Raw genomic sequence first — 16,509 nt, 5'->3', positions numbered from 1 at the left:
GTGCTCAGAGTAAGTGGAAAGGCCAAGTGAGAGAATGCAAATGACACAATCTCTGATAGCACAAGAGTTCCAACAATTTTTGCAGTGAGATAGCAATATGGAATACCACCTGTAAAGCATTAGGAGAGAGATCAATAGAACACCACAATGTTTGCTGGAAATAAAAACACAAACATATTCACGGTGGCCTTTTAAAACGTTGCAAGTGTATTTTGTCTTGGAGATCAGCTTACATTAGTTCTCGAATCTTTTCTTCCAGTTTTTTAGCATCAGTTCCACAAAGTTCAAAAATCTGTTCACAGATACACAAAGGTGAAATATTTATTGGTTCAAATATGGCAAAGATGAAGCTTTGAGGAATTTTGTTCCTGTTTATAAACTTACCCTCTACTCATTTCCATCATCTGCAAGATACTTTAAACACACATTAAACACATTAAATTTCTGATGTTTTAATTATTTGGTACCTTTTCAAAATTGTTTGTTAATATTTTGCCAGATTTATATAATTCTCCACGATGTTCCTCTAAACTAAGATCTAAAACATATCACATTGTTGGAAATGAGGAAACCCAATCATTGAAACTTCTCAGAGCGTTTATACACTGATCTTGAGGGCTTGTTAATTCATATACATGATCCCCTGAAATCAAATGGCTTGTGATTTCCCATGCCCTGACTTTAGCCCAGGTAATAGTAGTTTAATTAATTGATTCATAGAAGCACATTTTCTTTTCAAATTCTCACATCTCTGAATCAGGATGCATTTCACAGGGGATGGTATATTTTATTTGGAACACTTTTCAGTAGGAGATAAAATAATGGTGCATCTGTCAATGCACAGCTTATGTTTGATGAAATATGGAAGTTAGAGACCCTTAACTATTCATGATCAGTTTAGTACCAGTTGTATGAGGTGGCTGGAGAGAAGGAAGAGTGTGGGTAAAATGAGGCTGAGATTGGATGAAGACTTGAGTTTCCAGTGAGGGAGGTTTCTGCAGCCAGAAATGGTGTTAGGACTTTGGGGGCCGGGGTTAGAAAAGTCTAGAACTAACTTCAGTGCTCAGTGTGCAGCAGAGAAGAAACTACGCCCACATCTAATGATTCTGCTTCCCCTTACAGCAATGGTGCCTGTGGGCATCATGGTTCATTCTATTCCTTGAAAGTAAACCCCACTCTGGTGCCTCTGTCTTGATCCCGTTTCACTTACCGGCTCGCTCAGGGATCCACTTCTAAAGCAGCAAATTGCTCTTTTGATTCTTGAGAATAGGGTTACCTAAGTGTGGGTGCAGAATTTCATGATTTATCTGGGTTGCCTGGTTTGCAGCCATCTCCTCTATAAATAGTTCTCTTGGCCTTGGCCACCAGGGGAGGAAGGTGTCAGAAAGGATCTGCAAAAGGCTCTTTCTTAAGAGTCAGTGGCAGCTGGATGGTGCCTCTGGGGCATGAAGGGAGTTTCATACTCCTCTCAGGCTAGAGCAGGTACCAAGACAAGAAGTCCTGGCAATAACATAGGCAGGGCTTGGCCACCTGAATGACCAGGCTTGGCTGGGGACAGGAAAAGGATGCTAAGCTTAGCCAACTGACCAAAGTACTGAACCCATTGCCAGGAAACTCCTGACCAAGATGAGGCAAAGGAAGACTCGGCATCCTCCGTGAGGCTGGAGGTTGGGAGCTTGGGCATACTTTTTTCACTTGGGGGTATTAGGACTTTCTAGACAGCTCAGTCTGGTTGGAAAGGAACTTTATCCCTTGTCTCTAGCCAATGCTGGGGTGGAATGCAGGGTGGGAGAGGCTTGGGGTTCACCCCAGTCTCAGTCTGTCTTTCTCCATGGGAGCTGGAAAGGTACTATGTTTGCAGTGGCTCCCGTTTATCCTTCCTTGTGTCCTCTGTCCAAGATTCCTCCTGAGTCTCTATCCTCTACCCCTCTGCTTCAGGAGTGGCTTGACTCCAGTGAAGGGCACACGGACTAGCTGAGCAGAAGAAAGGCACTGGCAAAGAAGGGATGAGAAGTTCCCAAGGTGTGTCTGTTCCCCACGACCACCGCCATGTAATCCCAGACAGTCCCCCACACCCCCAGTGGTCTAGAAGATGATATTTTTGTCATTCTTATGGCAATAACTCTAGTGGATCTGATTACGACTCCTTATCTTAGGATCTCCCCCACTGCCAAAAAGCAGTGTGGAGCCAAAGAGAGTTTGGGGGCCCCTAAAGATGGGCATCTCTTCTTGGAGGACACTGCCCTGCATGGAGGAGTGGCACAATCTATAAGTGTATTAGAAATAGGAAGGCACAGGCCTGAAGGGAGATTTCCAGGGAGGGGTGATTTCCATGACCATGGGGATGTGGCATGCCTGTGCTGTGACACGGGCAGCCAGAAGCCACAAGTGCGCTAAGAGCCTTGGCTACTGTTGAATGTGACTCCTCTTCCTTCTAGATACCTGGAGCCTAGTACAGGGCACCATCACCCACCCTCGTACCTGAGCCAGGAAACTGAGGTCACTTAGAACATTCATATACATTCAGAACATTGCACACATGTCAGCATACAGTTTGGGGAGTTATTACAAAAGAGAGCCCACTTGTGTAACCACGTCCAGATCGAGATGCAGATATAGCTTTAGTTCCTCGCTCCCAATCATTACCCTGTGCCCAAAGCCAAACACTATTCTGGATTTTTCACCATAAATGAGCTTAGTCTGTTTTTGAACTTTTATAAATGGAATTCTACAGTATGTTGTGTGTATTCTTCTGTGTCTGGCTTCTTTCACTCAACGTGATGTTTCTGATATTTATCTGTGTAATGGCCAGACATTCATTTTTCAGTGTTGTTTTTTAGTATTCTATTGTACGACTATAACACAGTTTATCCATTTTGGCTATGATCAAGAGTGCTGCTAGGAACATCCTTTTCCACAACTTTGTGGGGACATCTCTGGGGGCAAATGAGCACCCATTCTTGTTGGGTTCTGTTGTCTACCTGACAACAACAAGGGGGATTACTGAGTTCAGCTTTAGTAGGAGATACCCAACAGTTTTTCGAAGTGATTGCATCAATGTACACTCCACCAGTAGGGGATGAGGGTTCTGGTTGTTCCACATGCTTGACAGCACTTGGTATTGCCAGTCTTTTTCATGCTAGGCATTCAGGCGGCTTTAGGTGACATTAAATTTGTCTCTGAATTCCATGGATTTTACCCCATCAACCTCCCCCTGGGTTTTAGCAACGGCTTACAATTTGTTTCTCTTTCTCCAGTCTGTGCCCCTGAGGTCTCTTCTCCCCCTTGAAGCTCAAAAACACACATCCCATCATGCTTTCTTTGTGAAATTCTTGAGTGTTTCTCCATCATCATAAAATCCAAGCTTTTTACCAGAATTCCTCGACCTTGTCCTTTCTAGCTCCACTGTCACACTCTCTACCGTAAACTCTGGACTCTAGCAACACTTTATAGTTGGATTTATTTATTCATTTAATAAATACTTAGTGCGTGCCTACCATGAGCCAGACATATGGTGAACAAAAAAGACAAAAGCCCCTCACAGAGCTCACATTCTAGTGATAATTGTACAATTTTATACTATTGGTGTATGATTATCAAATAATTCCTGACCCGTACCTGTGACATTTTTTAACTCTCTGCTTCTTCCCAGCTTTAAATCACTTGCTAATCTTAAGCATCCTTTAAGATTTAACTCATGAAGACTTCCCTGAAGTCTTTCTCTGTCATCTCATAGTATCCACTATTCTAGTGCATTCCACGATTAAAGAGTTGATTTTGTTATCTGTCTTCCCCACTAGATCAAGGATGGGGACCGTACTTTATTTTCCCGCCCCTAGTTTTAGTATCTAGCCCAGAACCTTACCCAGAGTAGGTGCTCTATTAATGGTGTTAGGCCTGAAATGAGTTGAACTAAGCTGATTTCTGGTCATTGAGGTCCGGGTCCAAGACTCTGTGTTAAGTTTCGGGGATTAGGTGTTATCTATTTTATTCTTTCTTTGCCCAATTTGCCAAAGACAAATTTTATATTTGTGTCTCCCTGTCTAGCATGGGCCTTTGCATACAGGAGTTTCATAAAAGTAGTTAATAAATGAGGAGCAGCTTACTGATAAGAGCTTATTTTATAAGTAACTTTCTTTTGAAAGGATATATATGCAAGGCCATTAACATATCATTTCTGCTCAAAATATTTTCTCATTTTAACCTGAATGTTTGGCTGTACCTCTCAAGGGCATGCTCCACTCTGAAGCATTAGGAAGCAGTGTTTACCTTGTTCTTCTCAATGCCTTCATTTTTCATGGATGGCTGCCACCCTAGCAATGACTGCTAATGAAAATTACAAGCTCCAGTTTGCAAAGACCAGTGGGATATGGAGTGGCTGTTCCTGCATTAGAGAACCAACTATAGCCAACAATCAGTTAAAAAAAAAACCCTGAAGTTTTGTTATGGACATTTTCAAACATACACAAAAACAGAATAATAAAGTGAACCTCATCCTCTCATTACCCACCAGCCAGGTGCAACCAGAGGCAGTTCTGTATGCCAAAGACATTCAATCACCTACAAAGAGTTTATTCCTGCCGCTGGGAAAACGCAAAGGGGCTGGAGAGACAGTGACTTCTGAGAACATAAATTAAGGAGTCTGGCTAGTGATGTCCTCATAGGATAACTATAAAATGCGTTGGCCAGTTGACATGCAATTTAGTTGAGTCAACACTGAAGTTATATTTGGACCAGCTGTATGAAAGCTCAACAATTTTCAAACCTCTGTAGTGAGTTAAAAACAACAACAACAGCAACAAAATTCTCCAAGCAACAGCAACAATCACAACACGAACCAAAAAGCCCAACAACCAACCCACACAAGATACTTCTTGGAGGATGGCTGTGGAAGTATTTGTATGTACGAGTTTATAATTTGAAATAGTATGATGTTCTTTTTCTTTAGGGAGGGTTTATTAAGACATTAAAACTGATGAATAAAATGAAAAGGATATGTCCAACAAGAGAACGTTTAAAAGTCCCTCAACCTTCTGTTGAGAGGTGGACAGTTTAATCACCATTTGTTCCTATCTTGGCTTCTTTCTCTGACTCCTCCCACACCCGTTCCTTCCCTAGAACCATCTGCATCACATTGCAGGTATTTGTACACCTCCTCTTTGACTTTCACAACACCCAGGGCAGACTCTGCAAATGCAAGGAGGTCAGTTAAGGTTTTTGGAGTTGAGCAAAATCCAACCAAGATGACACAGTCCCTTCGAAATAGTCTGTTTCAAACAGCTTGAATTTGTATGTACTTGCATTCAAGAAAAGAGCATATAAAGCAATCTGTTCACTCACTTTTCCCTAATCTATGCTGGCCTTTTTCTCAACTTGTTCCAGTTGTGAGATTTCAGTAACATACTAATTCACTTTCATTTTCCTGTAGCAGATTTAGAAACTGCCTATGCATCTGTTTCTTAGCACACTGGTAGCATAAATAATGACTAAAGTGCTTTTTTCTTCTATGTTAGGAGTTGACAAACTTTTTTTGTAAGGGGCCTGATAATACCCACTTTAGGCTTTGCAGGCCATATCGTTTCTGTCAAAACTACTCAAATCAACTCTCTGTACTATCTGCAACTTTTACGTAAATCTAAATTTTTTCTATATAAGTCTATAAATTATATAATAATATTAAAAATATAGTCCATTTTTTATAATGATAATGCAGCCATAAACTTCCTTTTATAAAAAAAAAAAAAAGAGGCTACCCAAGTTGTTAGGGGAACCACTGAGCAAAACCGCCCGTCCTGGCCAGGCACGACGGTAACCACTTACATGAGTTATCTTACAACAGGAGGTCCTGGTAAGGAACGTGGAACTAACAAGCTACCACCAACTGGAAGAATTCGGGAAAGCTCGAAAGGAGAGAGGAGATGCCAGTCCATGTGTGCTACCAACCTTCCAGAATCCTCCTCGCTGGAATCCATCTTGGCTGTGCGATATGCACATCACCAGGAAGGACCCTGGGTCAGAATGATTGGCCAGAGACAACCCGGAAACTAACCCCATTACCATAAAGCCTGAGACTGTGAGCCACGTGGCAGAGCAGTTCTCCTGGGTTCCCTTACCCTGCTGCTCTCCACCCGGGCTCCCCTTCCCAATAAAGTCTCTTGCTCTGTCAGCACGTGTGTCTCCTTGGACAATTCATTTCCGAGTGTTAGACAAGAGCCCACTCTCGGACCCTGGAAGGGGTCCCCCTTCCTGCAACAAAATCAGCTATTGTAGTGCGAAGGCAGCTGCAGGTAATTAGTTAAACAAATGGACATGTCTGTGTCCCAGTAAAACTGAGGGTCAGATTTGGCCCCGGGGCCATAGTTTGCCAACCTTTATTCTATGCCATCAACTGAAGCTGCCTGAGAGTTAGTCACTCAGGACGATGTGGCTTTCTGTTGAAGGGAATAAGAGGTATGAGTCTAATGTTGTGGGAATTCATCTCAAGCTACACTGAGAATAGAACAAGTGATTTTGGATTCTGGCCAGGTTAGATGTCATCCTGCCGTTACTGGAAGTGTGGGATGGAATTTTGTTCTTCGGGATAAAAATACTTTTGGAGCCATTCCTTTCAATGGCATATACTCTTGTTCTCATGTTTCCATTAGACCATCTGCTCAACTGTCCATTATTGGGAAAATATACCTGTTTCCTATATCCCTTAACTTCTCCCCAAGTTCAAAGGCGAGCTTATCAGCTGAGCCTAGACAAAGGTATGAGCTCATGCCTATCCTCCTCTCCCTTTTTGGGAGTGTTTGCTCAAGATACAGGTCTGTTCTTCTGGAAAGCACATTTGAAGTGAGCCTAACATCTGCCTTCTAAAGATAGTTCTGGAAAGCTATCACCCTCTGTCCTCCCTTTTGGGGGCTAAATAGTTATGAAAAGCAGCAGTATCTCCTCCACCTGGGCGGGGAAGTTTGTCCTCTGCAGCCCCAGATTCGATCGTAGTGGGGGTCATCTCAAGGTCTAGGCTACAAGGGAGTAGTGAGACATCTTTTGACATGGGTCCAAGCCATGTTCTTCAGTTACCACAATTTAGCACTACTGCTACTTTTAATAAAGGTGACATTTTGATTTTCCACATGAATCCATGTGAGAAAAAAGTTAATGTAGCAGGTCTGGTTGCTTACTCCTGGCGTGTCTCCAAGAGAACCATGACTGATCCTTCACCAACCCCTGGGTAATGTGGTCCTCCAAGTGTTCCTCGTGTTAGTGATGGATGATTTTGTTATATATATCTGGAGCAATGGACTATGCCATTGCTGGCTTGTCAAGTTGTTTTGCATAAATGTCAATAATGATGATGTGCACCTAGTTTTATTGCTGAGTTTCCATTGTCATGGCTGGTTGTGCAGCAATGGTTGCTTAGCAAGATATGTCTATGTGACCAGTCCCCACATAAAAAACTCAGACCCAGAGAATCAAAAAGGCATCCCTAGGCAGAGACATTCCACACATGTCCCTGAAGTTCACTGCTAGGGAGAACACTCTCCTAAGTATCCGTGGACAAGGAAGAACACCAGAATTCTGTGCTGGACCTTTCTAGACTCCAACAACACCCTTCTTTTTTCCCTGCTGCTTTAACTCTGTGTTTATTGCTGTAATAAATCTTAGCTATGAACATAACAAGCTGTTGAGTCTTGTTAATCCTTCTGTGAATCACTGAATGAAACACTCCTGTACTTCAACAATTTAAAATTCAGAGAAGAACAGGGCTGGGACTAGGGTGGAAAATTTAAGGGATGCCAAAAACTTAGTAATTAAGATAAATAATATCTTAATAAATATTTTTAAAAGTATTAAAATTTAATGCAAAAAACCCATGATAAACGAAACATCAAAAATTCAAATAAAGACAGGTTTCCACCCTACACCTGCAATATCTTGCCTCACTTGCCTCACCCAAATCCCTGCCCTGCAGAAAAGAGGTACACAAGTAATTACTGCCTTTACGTTGCTAAAGCTGAGAGCTGCATCTTTAGCAATGGCGCTAAAGGTTGCTAAGTGATGATAAATAGTTGTTGTACTTCTCTGATTTTCCCTTCATGTCACTTAGTTCTTGCCTCCTCCAGTCAATTAATCTCTGATAATGTATCAGCTGCTTATGGGGCTGATATGTAACCCCTTTTAGGGATCTGCACCCCTCAGAGCCCTGAAGACTACATGAGAATTCTTTTCTTTTCCTCCTCATGCAGAAGCCCTCTGTAACTAAAACAATCCATTAAGGTTGAATACCATTGGTAGGTAACTCCTGAATGCTAAGATAACTTAGCTTAAATGCATACTGTAGTTACTCAAAAGAGCTTTAGAGGTCTCTGGTAACCTTCATTTCTAAATTTCTATTTACCCATACATTTTCAGGAAGATAGGTGCACAGTTAGATCCTGGGGCTCTAATAATAGCTACATTTTATAGTATGTACAAAGACTAGTCCTGGGCACTTTATTTATATTATCACAAATTTTTATGACAATAGTTCAAAGACACATGATACCGTCTCTATTTCACAAAGAATGAAACTGAGCCTTAAGGTGGTTAAGACACATTCCCAAGGTCCCCCACTAATAAGAAACAGACTTGGAATTCAACCTACAATCATCTGACTCCAGAGATGGCAAAAGCCAGCCGCAGACACTCTTTTGCGGGTGTGTGTGTGTGTGTGTGTGTGTGTGTGTCACTGTTTTTTATGAACTTGAACAATGAGCATTTGGGAGGGTGATTCTCCAGGGACCGCCATCCTCCTCACTTCCTACTGTGTCACCTGTTGTCCCTGCCTGGCCCTTGAAGACACTGTGTATGGGACCCCTGCTTCCAAGCCTATCCTCTTTCTAGCACTTGATGGTGCCACCTACTTTGGATTCTTTCTACCTCTGTACCAACTTCAAGGAGGGTGCTTGCTGGAAATGACTTCCATGACCTCAGCTGGAGCCCTGCGATTCACACACATAAGGGCAAGAGCTTCTTCTCACTCCATATGAGGGCTCAGTTCTTCTGAATTATTCATTTGTGAATAACTCATTTATTAGCATCTATGTACTCATATCCCATCACTCCCATCTTTCCTAACTGCTTTAGGAAACCATCTTACTCTCATATCAAAAAATGAAAAGAGGGAGGCAATTTTTGAGAGTTGGCCCATATTTAAGCAGTTGGCCAAGACTTGCTAAATCTTTTTTAGTCTTCCTTTCCTCTACTCCATAGACTTATACCAACTTTAGCTAGAAGCAATGTAATGCACATAGGGGATCTACTGATGGGCTTCAGAGGCTCATTGGATACCCTAGGCATTACATGCACATTTCAGTTTAGGTGCATACATATATTTTTCTGGAGCGAGAGAGAGTTTATAGTCTCCACTGGATTTTAAGAGGGTCTACAGATTTTAAGAGGGTCTATAAACCAAATTTATGAACTACTCATAATAGAATACAGTGTATTATTCTGGTTACAAAAATCAGCCAAGGTTTTGGATTCCCCATCTGACAGACACCACAGGAATGCACATTTTGTTTTCTTTTTCTTTTGTTTTCTTTTTTTAACCACAATGAATCTTACTGGAACATGCTGTGATGTCCTAGATGAAAACACTAAGGAATACAGCAGGAAGGAACAAACCCACCTTATTTATTACCTAGAATTTGTTTTGCCTGTCCTTTGCCCTAAAACTGTGAAATAATTATAGCTGTTGTTTATAGTGCATCCCAGCCAGATGTTCATCTAACCTCTGCATGAAAACTTCCAGCACCAGGGAAGGCCCATCATCCACCATGACCCTAGGTCATGATTATGTAGCTTCATTTGTTTTAGGTTTTTAATGTTTTATTTTGTTTATAGTCTATGCATTTTGCGAATATTTGAAATGAGCTAGACTCAAGGCCAAGATAAAATAACAGAACCATTAAAGGATGATCCAGTGTGGAGATGGCAGTTAGGAAATGCCAGGAAACTGCAGGTAAGGGGGGCTATTGTATTTGAGTAGAGGAGGTAATCCTGAGATTTTTGGCAGCGATGGAAACAGAAACCCAAGGGATTCCCTAAGTCTTCTGACCTAATGAGAGGAAGCTGATCATATTTTCAAGGGAGGCAAACATTCTCCTAACTCTATGTCCTATAAGGAATTATCATAAGGCTTTTTATACAGTGTACATTTTAAAAGGCATTAATGGACAGTGGCTTGTTGCCAGATGTTTTACCATAAATGTAAAGACATTTCTTATAACATTACTCCATAGAAGCTAGATTCTAGGGTTTTTTTTTAATACTAGATAAATAGTATTTAACTGCTTCAATAAGCCAATTTGCAGTTGTGCCATCCCAGAAGAAAGAGAGGAGCACATTTATAGAAGTGGTCTCAAAGAAGTATATTTAATTTTTCTCTATCCCCAGGAAAACAGTGAACGTCACTGGCAGCCTTCATAGTCAATTCTATTGAGAGAGGAGGGAAATTCACAGGGACTAGTCTTTTTGCCTGGCCACCCCAAACTTCCTCTGGTTCCAATGATTTTCCAGTGTAGACCACTAACAGGTAGAGCCTGAGGGGAATTTCAGAGGTCTCATAGTTTGCCTGCAGTTCTGGATGTAATGGTTAGAATGGGGACCTTGCAGAAGCCCTATGGGGCTGCTCAGTTACCCAATGCTGGGGGTGGAGTCCAAAGAGGTAAAAGATTTGTAATACTGTGTCTTTATTACCTCTCCCACCTCCTTTTTTTGTGCCTTTGTCTTTTTTTTTTTTTTTTTAAACATCTTTATTGAAGTATAATTGCCTTACAATGGTGTGTTAGCTTCTGCTTTATAACAAAGTGAATCAGTTATACATGTACAATATGTTCCCATTTCTCTTCCCTCTTGCATCTCCCTCCCTCCCACCCTCCCCATCCCACCCCTCTAGGTGGTCACAAAGCACCGAGCTGATCTCCCTGTGCTATGCGGCTGCTTCCCACTAGCCATCCATTTTACATTTGGTAGTGTATATATGTCCATGACACTCTCTTACCCTGTCACATCTCACCCCACCGCCTCCCCATATCCTCAAGTCCATTCTCTAGTAGGTCTGTGTCTTTATTCCCGTCTTGCCACTAGGTTCTTCATGGCCTTTTTTTTTTTTTTCCTTAGATTCCGTATATATGTGTTAGCATGCTGTATTTGTTTTTCTCTTTCTGACTTACTTCACTCTGTATGACAGACTCTAACTCCATCCACCTCATTACAAATACCTCCATTTCATTTCCTTTTATGGCTGAGTAATATTCCATTGTATATATGTGCCACATCTTCTTTATCCATTCATCTGTCGATGGACATTTAGGTTGCTTCCATGTCCTGGCTATTGTAAATAGAGCTGCAATGAACATTTTGGTACATGACTCTTTTTGACCTATGGTTTTCTCAGGGTATATGCCCAGTAGTGGGATTGCTGGGTCGTATGGTAGTTCTATTTGTAGTTTTTTAAGGAACCTCCATACTGTTCTCCATAGTGGCTGTATCAATTTACATTCCCACCAACAGTGCAAGAGTGTTCCCTTTCCTCCACACCCTCTCCAGCATTTATTGTTTCTAGATTTTTTGATGATGGCCATTCTGACCGGTGTGAGGTGATACCTCACTGTAGTTTTGATTTCCATTTCTCTAATGATTAATGATGTTGAGCATTCTTTCATGTGTCTGTAGGCCATCTGTATATCTTCTTTGGAGAAATGTCTATTTAGGTCTTCTGCCCATTTTTGGATTGGGTTGTTCATTTTTTTTGTTATTGAGCTGCATGAGCTGCTTGTAAATCTTGGAGATTAATCCTTTGTCAGTTGCTTCATTTGCAAATATTTTCTCCCATTCTGAGGGTTGTCTTTTGGTCTTGTTTATGGTTTCCTTTGCTGTGCAAAAGCTTTTAAGTTTCATTAGGTCCCATTTGTTTATTTGTGTTCTTATTTCCATTTCTCTGGGAGCTGGGTCAAAAAGAATCTTGCTGTGATGTATGTCATAGAGTGTTCTGCCTATGTTTTCCTCTAAGAGTTTGATAGTGTCTGCCCTTACACTTAGGTCTTTAATCCATTTTGAGTTTATTTTTGTGCATGGTGTCAGGGAGTGTTCTAATTTCATACTTTTACATATATCTGTCCAATTTTCCCAGCACCACTTATTGAAGAGGCTGTCTTTTCTCCACTGTATATGCTTGCCTCCTTTATCAAAGATAAGGTGACCATATGTGTGTGGGTTTATCTCTGGGCTTTCTATCCTGTTCCATTGATCTATATTTCTGTTTTTGTGCCAGTACCAAACTGTCTTGATTACTGAAGCTTTGTAATATAGTCTGAAGTCAGGGAGCCTGATTCCCCCAGCTCCATTTTTCGTTCTCAAGATTGCTTTGGCTATTCGGGGTCTTTTGTGTTTCCATACAAATTGTGAAATTTTTTGTTCTAGTTCTGTGAAAAATGCCAGTGGCAGTTTGATAGGGATTGCATTGAATCTGTAGATTGCTTTGGGTAGTAGAGTCATTTTCACAATGTTGATTCTTCCAATCCAGGAACATGGTATATCTCTCCATCTATTTGTATCATCTTTAATTTCTTTCATCAGTGTCTTATAATTTTCTGCATACAGGTCTTTTGTCTCCTTAGGTAGGTTTATTCCTAGATATTTTATTCTTTTTGTTGCAATGGTAAACGGGAGTGTTTTCTTAATTTCACTTTCAGATTTTCATCATTAGTGTATAGAAATGCAAGAGATTTCTGTGCATTAATTTTGTATCCTGCTACTTTACCAAATTCATTGATTAGCTCTAGGAGTTTTCTGGTAGCATCTTTAGGATTCTCTATGTATAGTATCATGTCATCTGCAAATAGTGACAGGTTTACTTCTTCTTTTCCGATTTGGATTCCTTTTAATTCTTTGTCTTCTCTGATTGCTGTGGCTAACACTTCCAAAACTATGTTGAATAATATTGGTGAGAGTGGGCAACCTTGTCTTGTTCCTGATCTTAGTGGAAATGGTTTCAGTTTTTCACCATTGAGGACAATGTTGGCTGTGGGTGTGTCATATATGGCCTTTATTATGTTGAGGAAAGTTCCCTCTATGCCTACTTTCTGCAGGGCTTTTATCATAAATGGGTGTTGAATTTTGTCAAAAGCTTTCTCTGCATCTATTGAGATGATCATATGGTTTTTCTCCTTCAGTTTGTTAATATGGTGTATCACATTGATTGACTTGCGTATGTTGAAGAATCCTTGCATTCCTGGGATAAACCCCACTTGATCATGGTGTATGATCCTTTTAATGTGCTGTTGGATTCTGTTTGCTAGTATTTTGTTGAGGATTTTTGCATCTATGTTCATCAGTGATATTGGCCTGTAGTTTTCTTTCTTTGTGACATCTTTGTCTGGTTTTGGTATCAGGGTGATGGTGGCCTCGTAGAATGAGTTTGGGAGTGTTCCTCCCTCTGCAATATTTTGGAAGAGTTTGAGAAGGATAGGTGTTAGCTCTTCTCTAAATGTTTGATAGAATTCGCCTGTGAAGCCATCTGGTCCTGGGCTTTTGTTTGTTGGAAGGTTTTTAATCACAGTTTCAATTTCAGTGCTTGTGATTGGTCTGTTCATATTTTCTATTTCATCCTGGTTCAGTCTTGGCAGTTTGTGCATTTCTAAGAATCTGTCCATTTCTTCCAGGTTGTCCATTTGATTGGCATAGAGTTGCTTGTAGTAATCTCTCATGATCTTTTGTATTTCTGCTGTGTCAGTGGTTACTTCTCCTTTTTCATTTCTAATTCTATTGATTTGAGTCTTCTCCCTTTTTCTCTTGATGAGTCTGGCTAATGGTTTATCAATTTTGTTTATCTTCTCAAAGAACCAGCTTATAGTTTCATTGATTTTTGCTATTGTTTCCTTCATTTCTTTTTCATTTATTTCTGACCTAATCTTTATGATTTCCTTCCTTCTGCTGGCTTTGGGGTTTTTTTGTTCTTCTTTCTCTAATTGCTTTAGGTGCAAGGTTAGGTTGTTTATTCGAGATGTTTCCTGTTTCTTGAGGTAGGCTTGTATTGCTATAAACTTCCCTCTTAGCACTGCTTTTGCTGCGTCCCATAGGTTTTGGGTCGTCGTATCTCCATTGTCATTTGTTCCTAGGTATTTTTTGATTTCCCCTTTGATTTCTTCAGTGATCACTTCGTTATTAAGTAGTGTATTGTGTAGCCTCCATGTGTTTGTATTTTTTACAGATCTTTTCCTGTAATTGACATCTAGTCTCATAGCGTTGTGGTTGGAAAAGATACTTGAGACGATTTCAATTTTCTTAAATTTACCAAGGCTTGATTTGTGACCCAAGATATGATCTCTCCTGGAGAATGTTCCATGAGCACTTGAGAAAAATGTGTATTCTGTTGTTTTTGGGTGGAATGTCCTATAAATATCAATTAAGTCCATCTTGTTTAATGTATCATTTAAAGCTTGTGTTTCCTTATTTATTTTCATTTTGGATGATCTGTCCATTGGTGAAAGTGGGGTGTTAAAGTCCCCTACTATGATTGTGTTGCTGTCGATTTCCCCTTTTATGGCTGTTAGTATTTGCCTTATGTATTGAGGTGCTCCTATGTTGGGTGCATAAATATTTACAATTGTTATACCTTCCTCTTGGATCGAACCCTTGATCATTATATAGTGTCCTTCTTTGTCTCTTGTAATAGTCTTTATTTTAAAGTCTATTTTGTCTGATATGAGAATTGCTACTCCAGCTTTCTTTTGATTTCCATTTGCATGGAGTATCTTTTTCCATCCCCTCACTTTCAGTCTGTATGTGTCTCTAGGTCTGAAGTGGGTCTCTTGTAGACAGCATATATATGGGTCTTGTTTTTGTATCCATTCAGCCAGCCTGTGTCTTTTGGTGGGAGCATTTAATCCATTTACATTCAAGGTAATTATCGATATGTATATTCCTATTCCCATTTTCTTAAATGTTTTGGGTTTGTTATTGTAGGTGTTTTCCTTCTCTTGTGTTTCTTGCCTAGAGAAGTTCCTTTAGCATTTGTTGTAAAGCTGGTTTGGTGGTGCTGAACTCTCTCAGCTTTTGCTTGTCTGTAAAGGTTTTAATTTCTCCATCACATCTGAATGAGATCCTTGCTGGGTAGAGTAATCTTGGTTGTAGGTTGTTCTCCTTCATCACTTTAAGTATATCCTGCCACTCCCTTCTGGCTTGCAGAGTTTCTGCTGAAAGATCAGATGTTAACCTTATGGGGATTCCCTTGTGTGTCATTTGTTGTTTTTCCCTTGCTGCCTTTAATATGTTTTCCTTATATTTAATTTTTGACAGTTTGATTAATATGTGTCTTGGCGTGTTTCTCCTTGGGTTTATCCTGTATGGGACCCTCTGTGCTTCCAGGACTTGATTAACTATTTCCTTTCCCATATTAGGGAAGTTTTCAACTATAATCTCTTCAAATATTTTCTCAGTCCCTTTCTTTTTCTCTTCTTCTTCTGGGACCCCTATAATTCGAATGTTGGTGCGTTTAATGTCGTCCCAGAGGTCTCTGAGACTGTCCTCAGTTCTTTTCATTCTTTTTTCTTTATCCTGCTCTGCAGTACTTATTTCCACCATTTTATCTTCCAGGTCACTTATCCTTTCTTCTGCCTCAGTTATTCTGCTATTGATCCCATCTAGAGTATTTTTAATTTCATTTATTGTGTTTTTCATCATTGCTTGGTTCCTCTTTAGTTCTTCTACGTCCTTGTTAAATGTTTCTTGCATTTTGTCTACTCTGTTTCCAAGATTTTGGATCATCCTTACTATCATTATTCTGAATTCTTTTTCAGGTAGACTACCTACTTCCTCTTCATTTGTTAAGTCTGGTGTGCTTTGACCCTGCTCCTTCATCTGCTGTGTGTTTTTCTGTCGTCTCATTTTGCTTATCTTACTGTGTTTGGGGTCTCCTTTTCACAGGCTGCAGGTTCGTAGTTCCCGTTGTTTTTGGTATCTGTCCCCAGTGGCTAAGGTTGGTTCAGTGGGTTGTGTAGGCTTCCTGGTGGAGGGAACTAGTGCCTGAGCTCTGGTGGATGAGGCTGGATCTTGTCTTTCTGGTGGGCACGTCCACGTCTGGTGGTGTATTTTGGGGTGTCTGTGGCCTTATTATGATTTTAGGCAGCCTCTCTGCTAATGGATGGGGCTGTGTTCCTGTCTTGCTAGTTGTTTGGCATAGGGTGTTCAGCACTGTAGCCTGCTGGTCATTGAGTGATGCTGGGTCTTGATGTTGAGATGGAGATCTCTGAGAGATTTTTGCCGTTTGGTATTACGTGGAGCTGGGAGGTCTCTTGTGGACCAGTGTCCTGAAGTTGGCTCTCCCACCTCAGAGGTACGGCCCTGATGCCTGGCTGGAGCACCAAGAGCCTTTCGTCCACACGGCTGCAGGCTGGCTTCTTTGATGGTCACAAGATGAGTTTTTCTGCAGCTCCAGAGTTGAAGAAATATCCTCTTCAGATGTCTTCTTCAGAATAAGAA

At 40.7% G+C, this 16,509-nt stretch overlaps 1 protein-coding gene across 1 annotated transcript in view; it reads right to left on the bottom strand.

Moving 5' to 3' along the window:
• Positions 1-229: 229 nt before the first annotated feature.
• TXNDC8 (thioredoxin domain containing 8) overlaps positions 230-16,509 on the bottom strand; it is a 37,075-nt gene continuing 20,795 nt past the window's right edge. The window contains exons 5-6 of the mRNA XM_068553384.1: positions 1,211-1,276; positions 230-292 (exon numbers count right to left, since the gene is read on the bottom strand). Of these exons, the coding sequence (XP_068409485.1) occupies positions 230-292; positions 1,211-1,276 (129 nt within the window). The remainder of the gene's footprint in view (positions 293-1,210; positions 1,277-16,509) is intronic.

The sequence above is a fragment of the Eschrichtius robustus genome, chromosome 10 (assembly GCF_028021215.1).
Source record: "Eschrichtius robustus isolate mEscRob2 chromosome 10, mEscRob2.pri, whole genome shotgun sequence".
Classification (NCBI taxonomy): domain Eukaryota; kingdom Metazoa; phylum Chordata; class Mammalia; order Artiodactyla; family Eschrichtiidae; genus Eschrichtius; species Eschrichtius robustus.
This window is presented reverse-complemented; position numbering and strand designations above follow the sequence as displayed.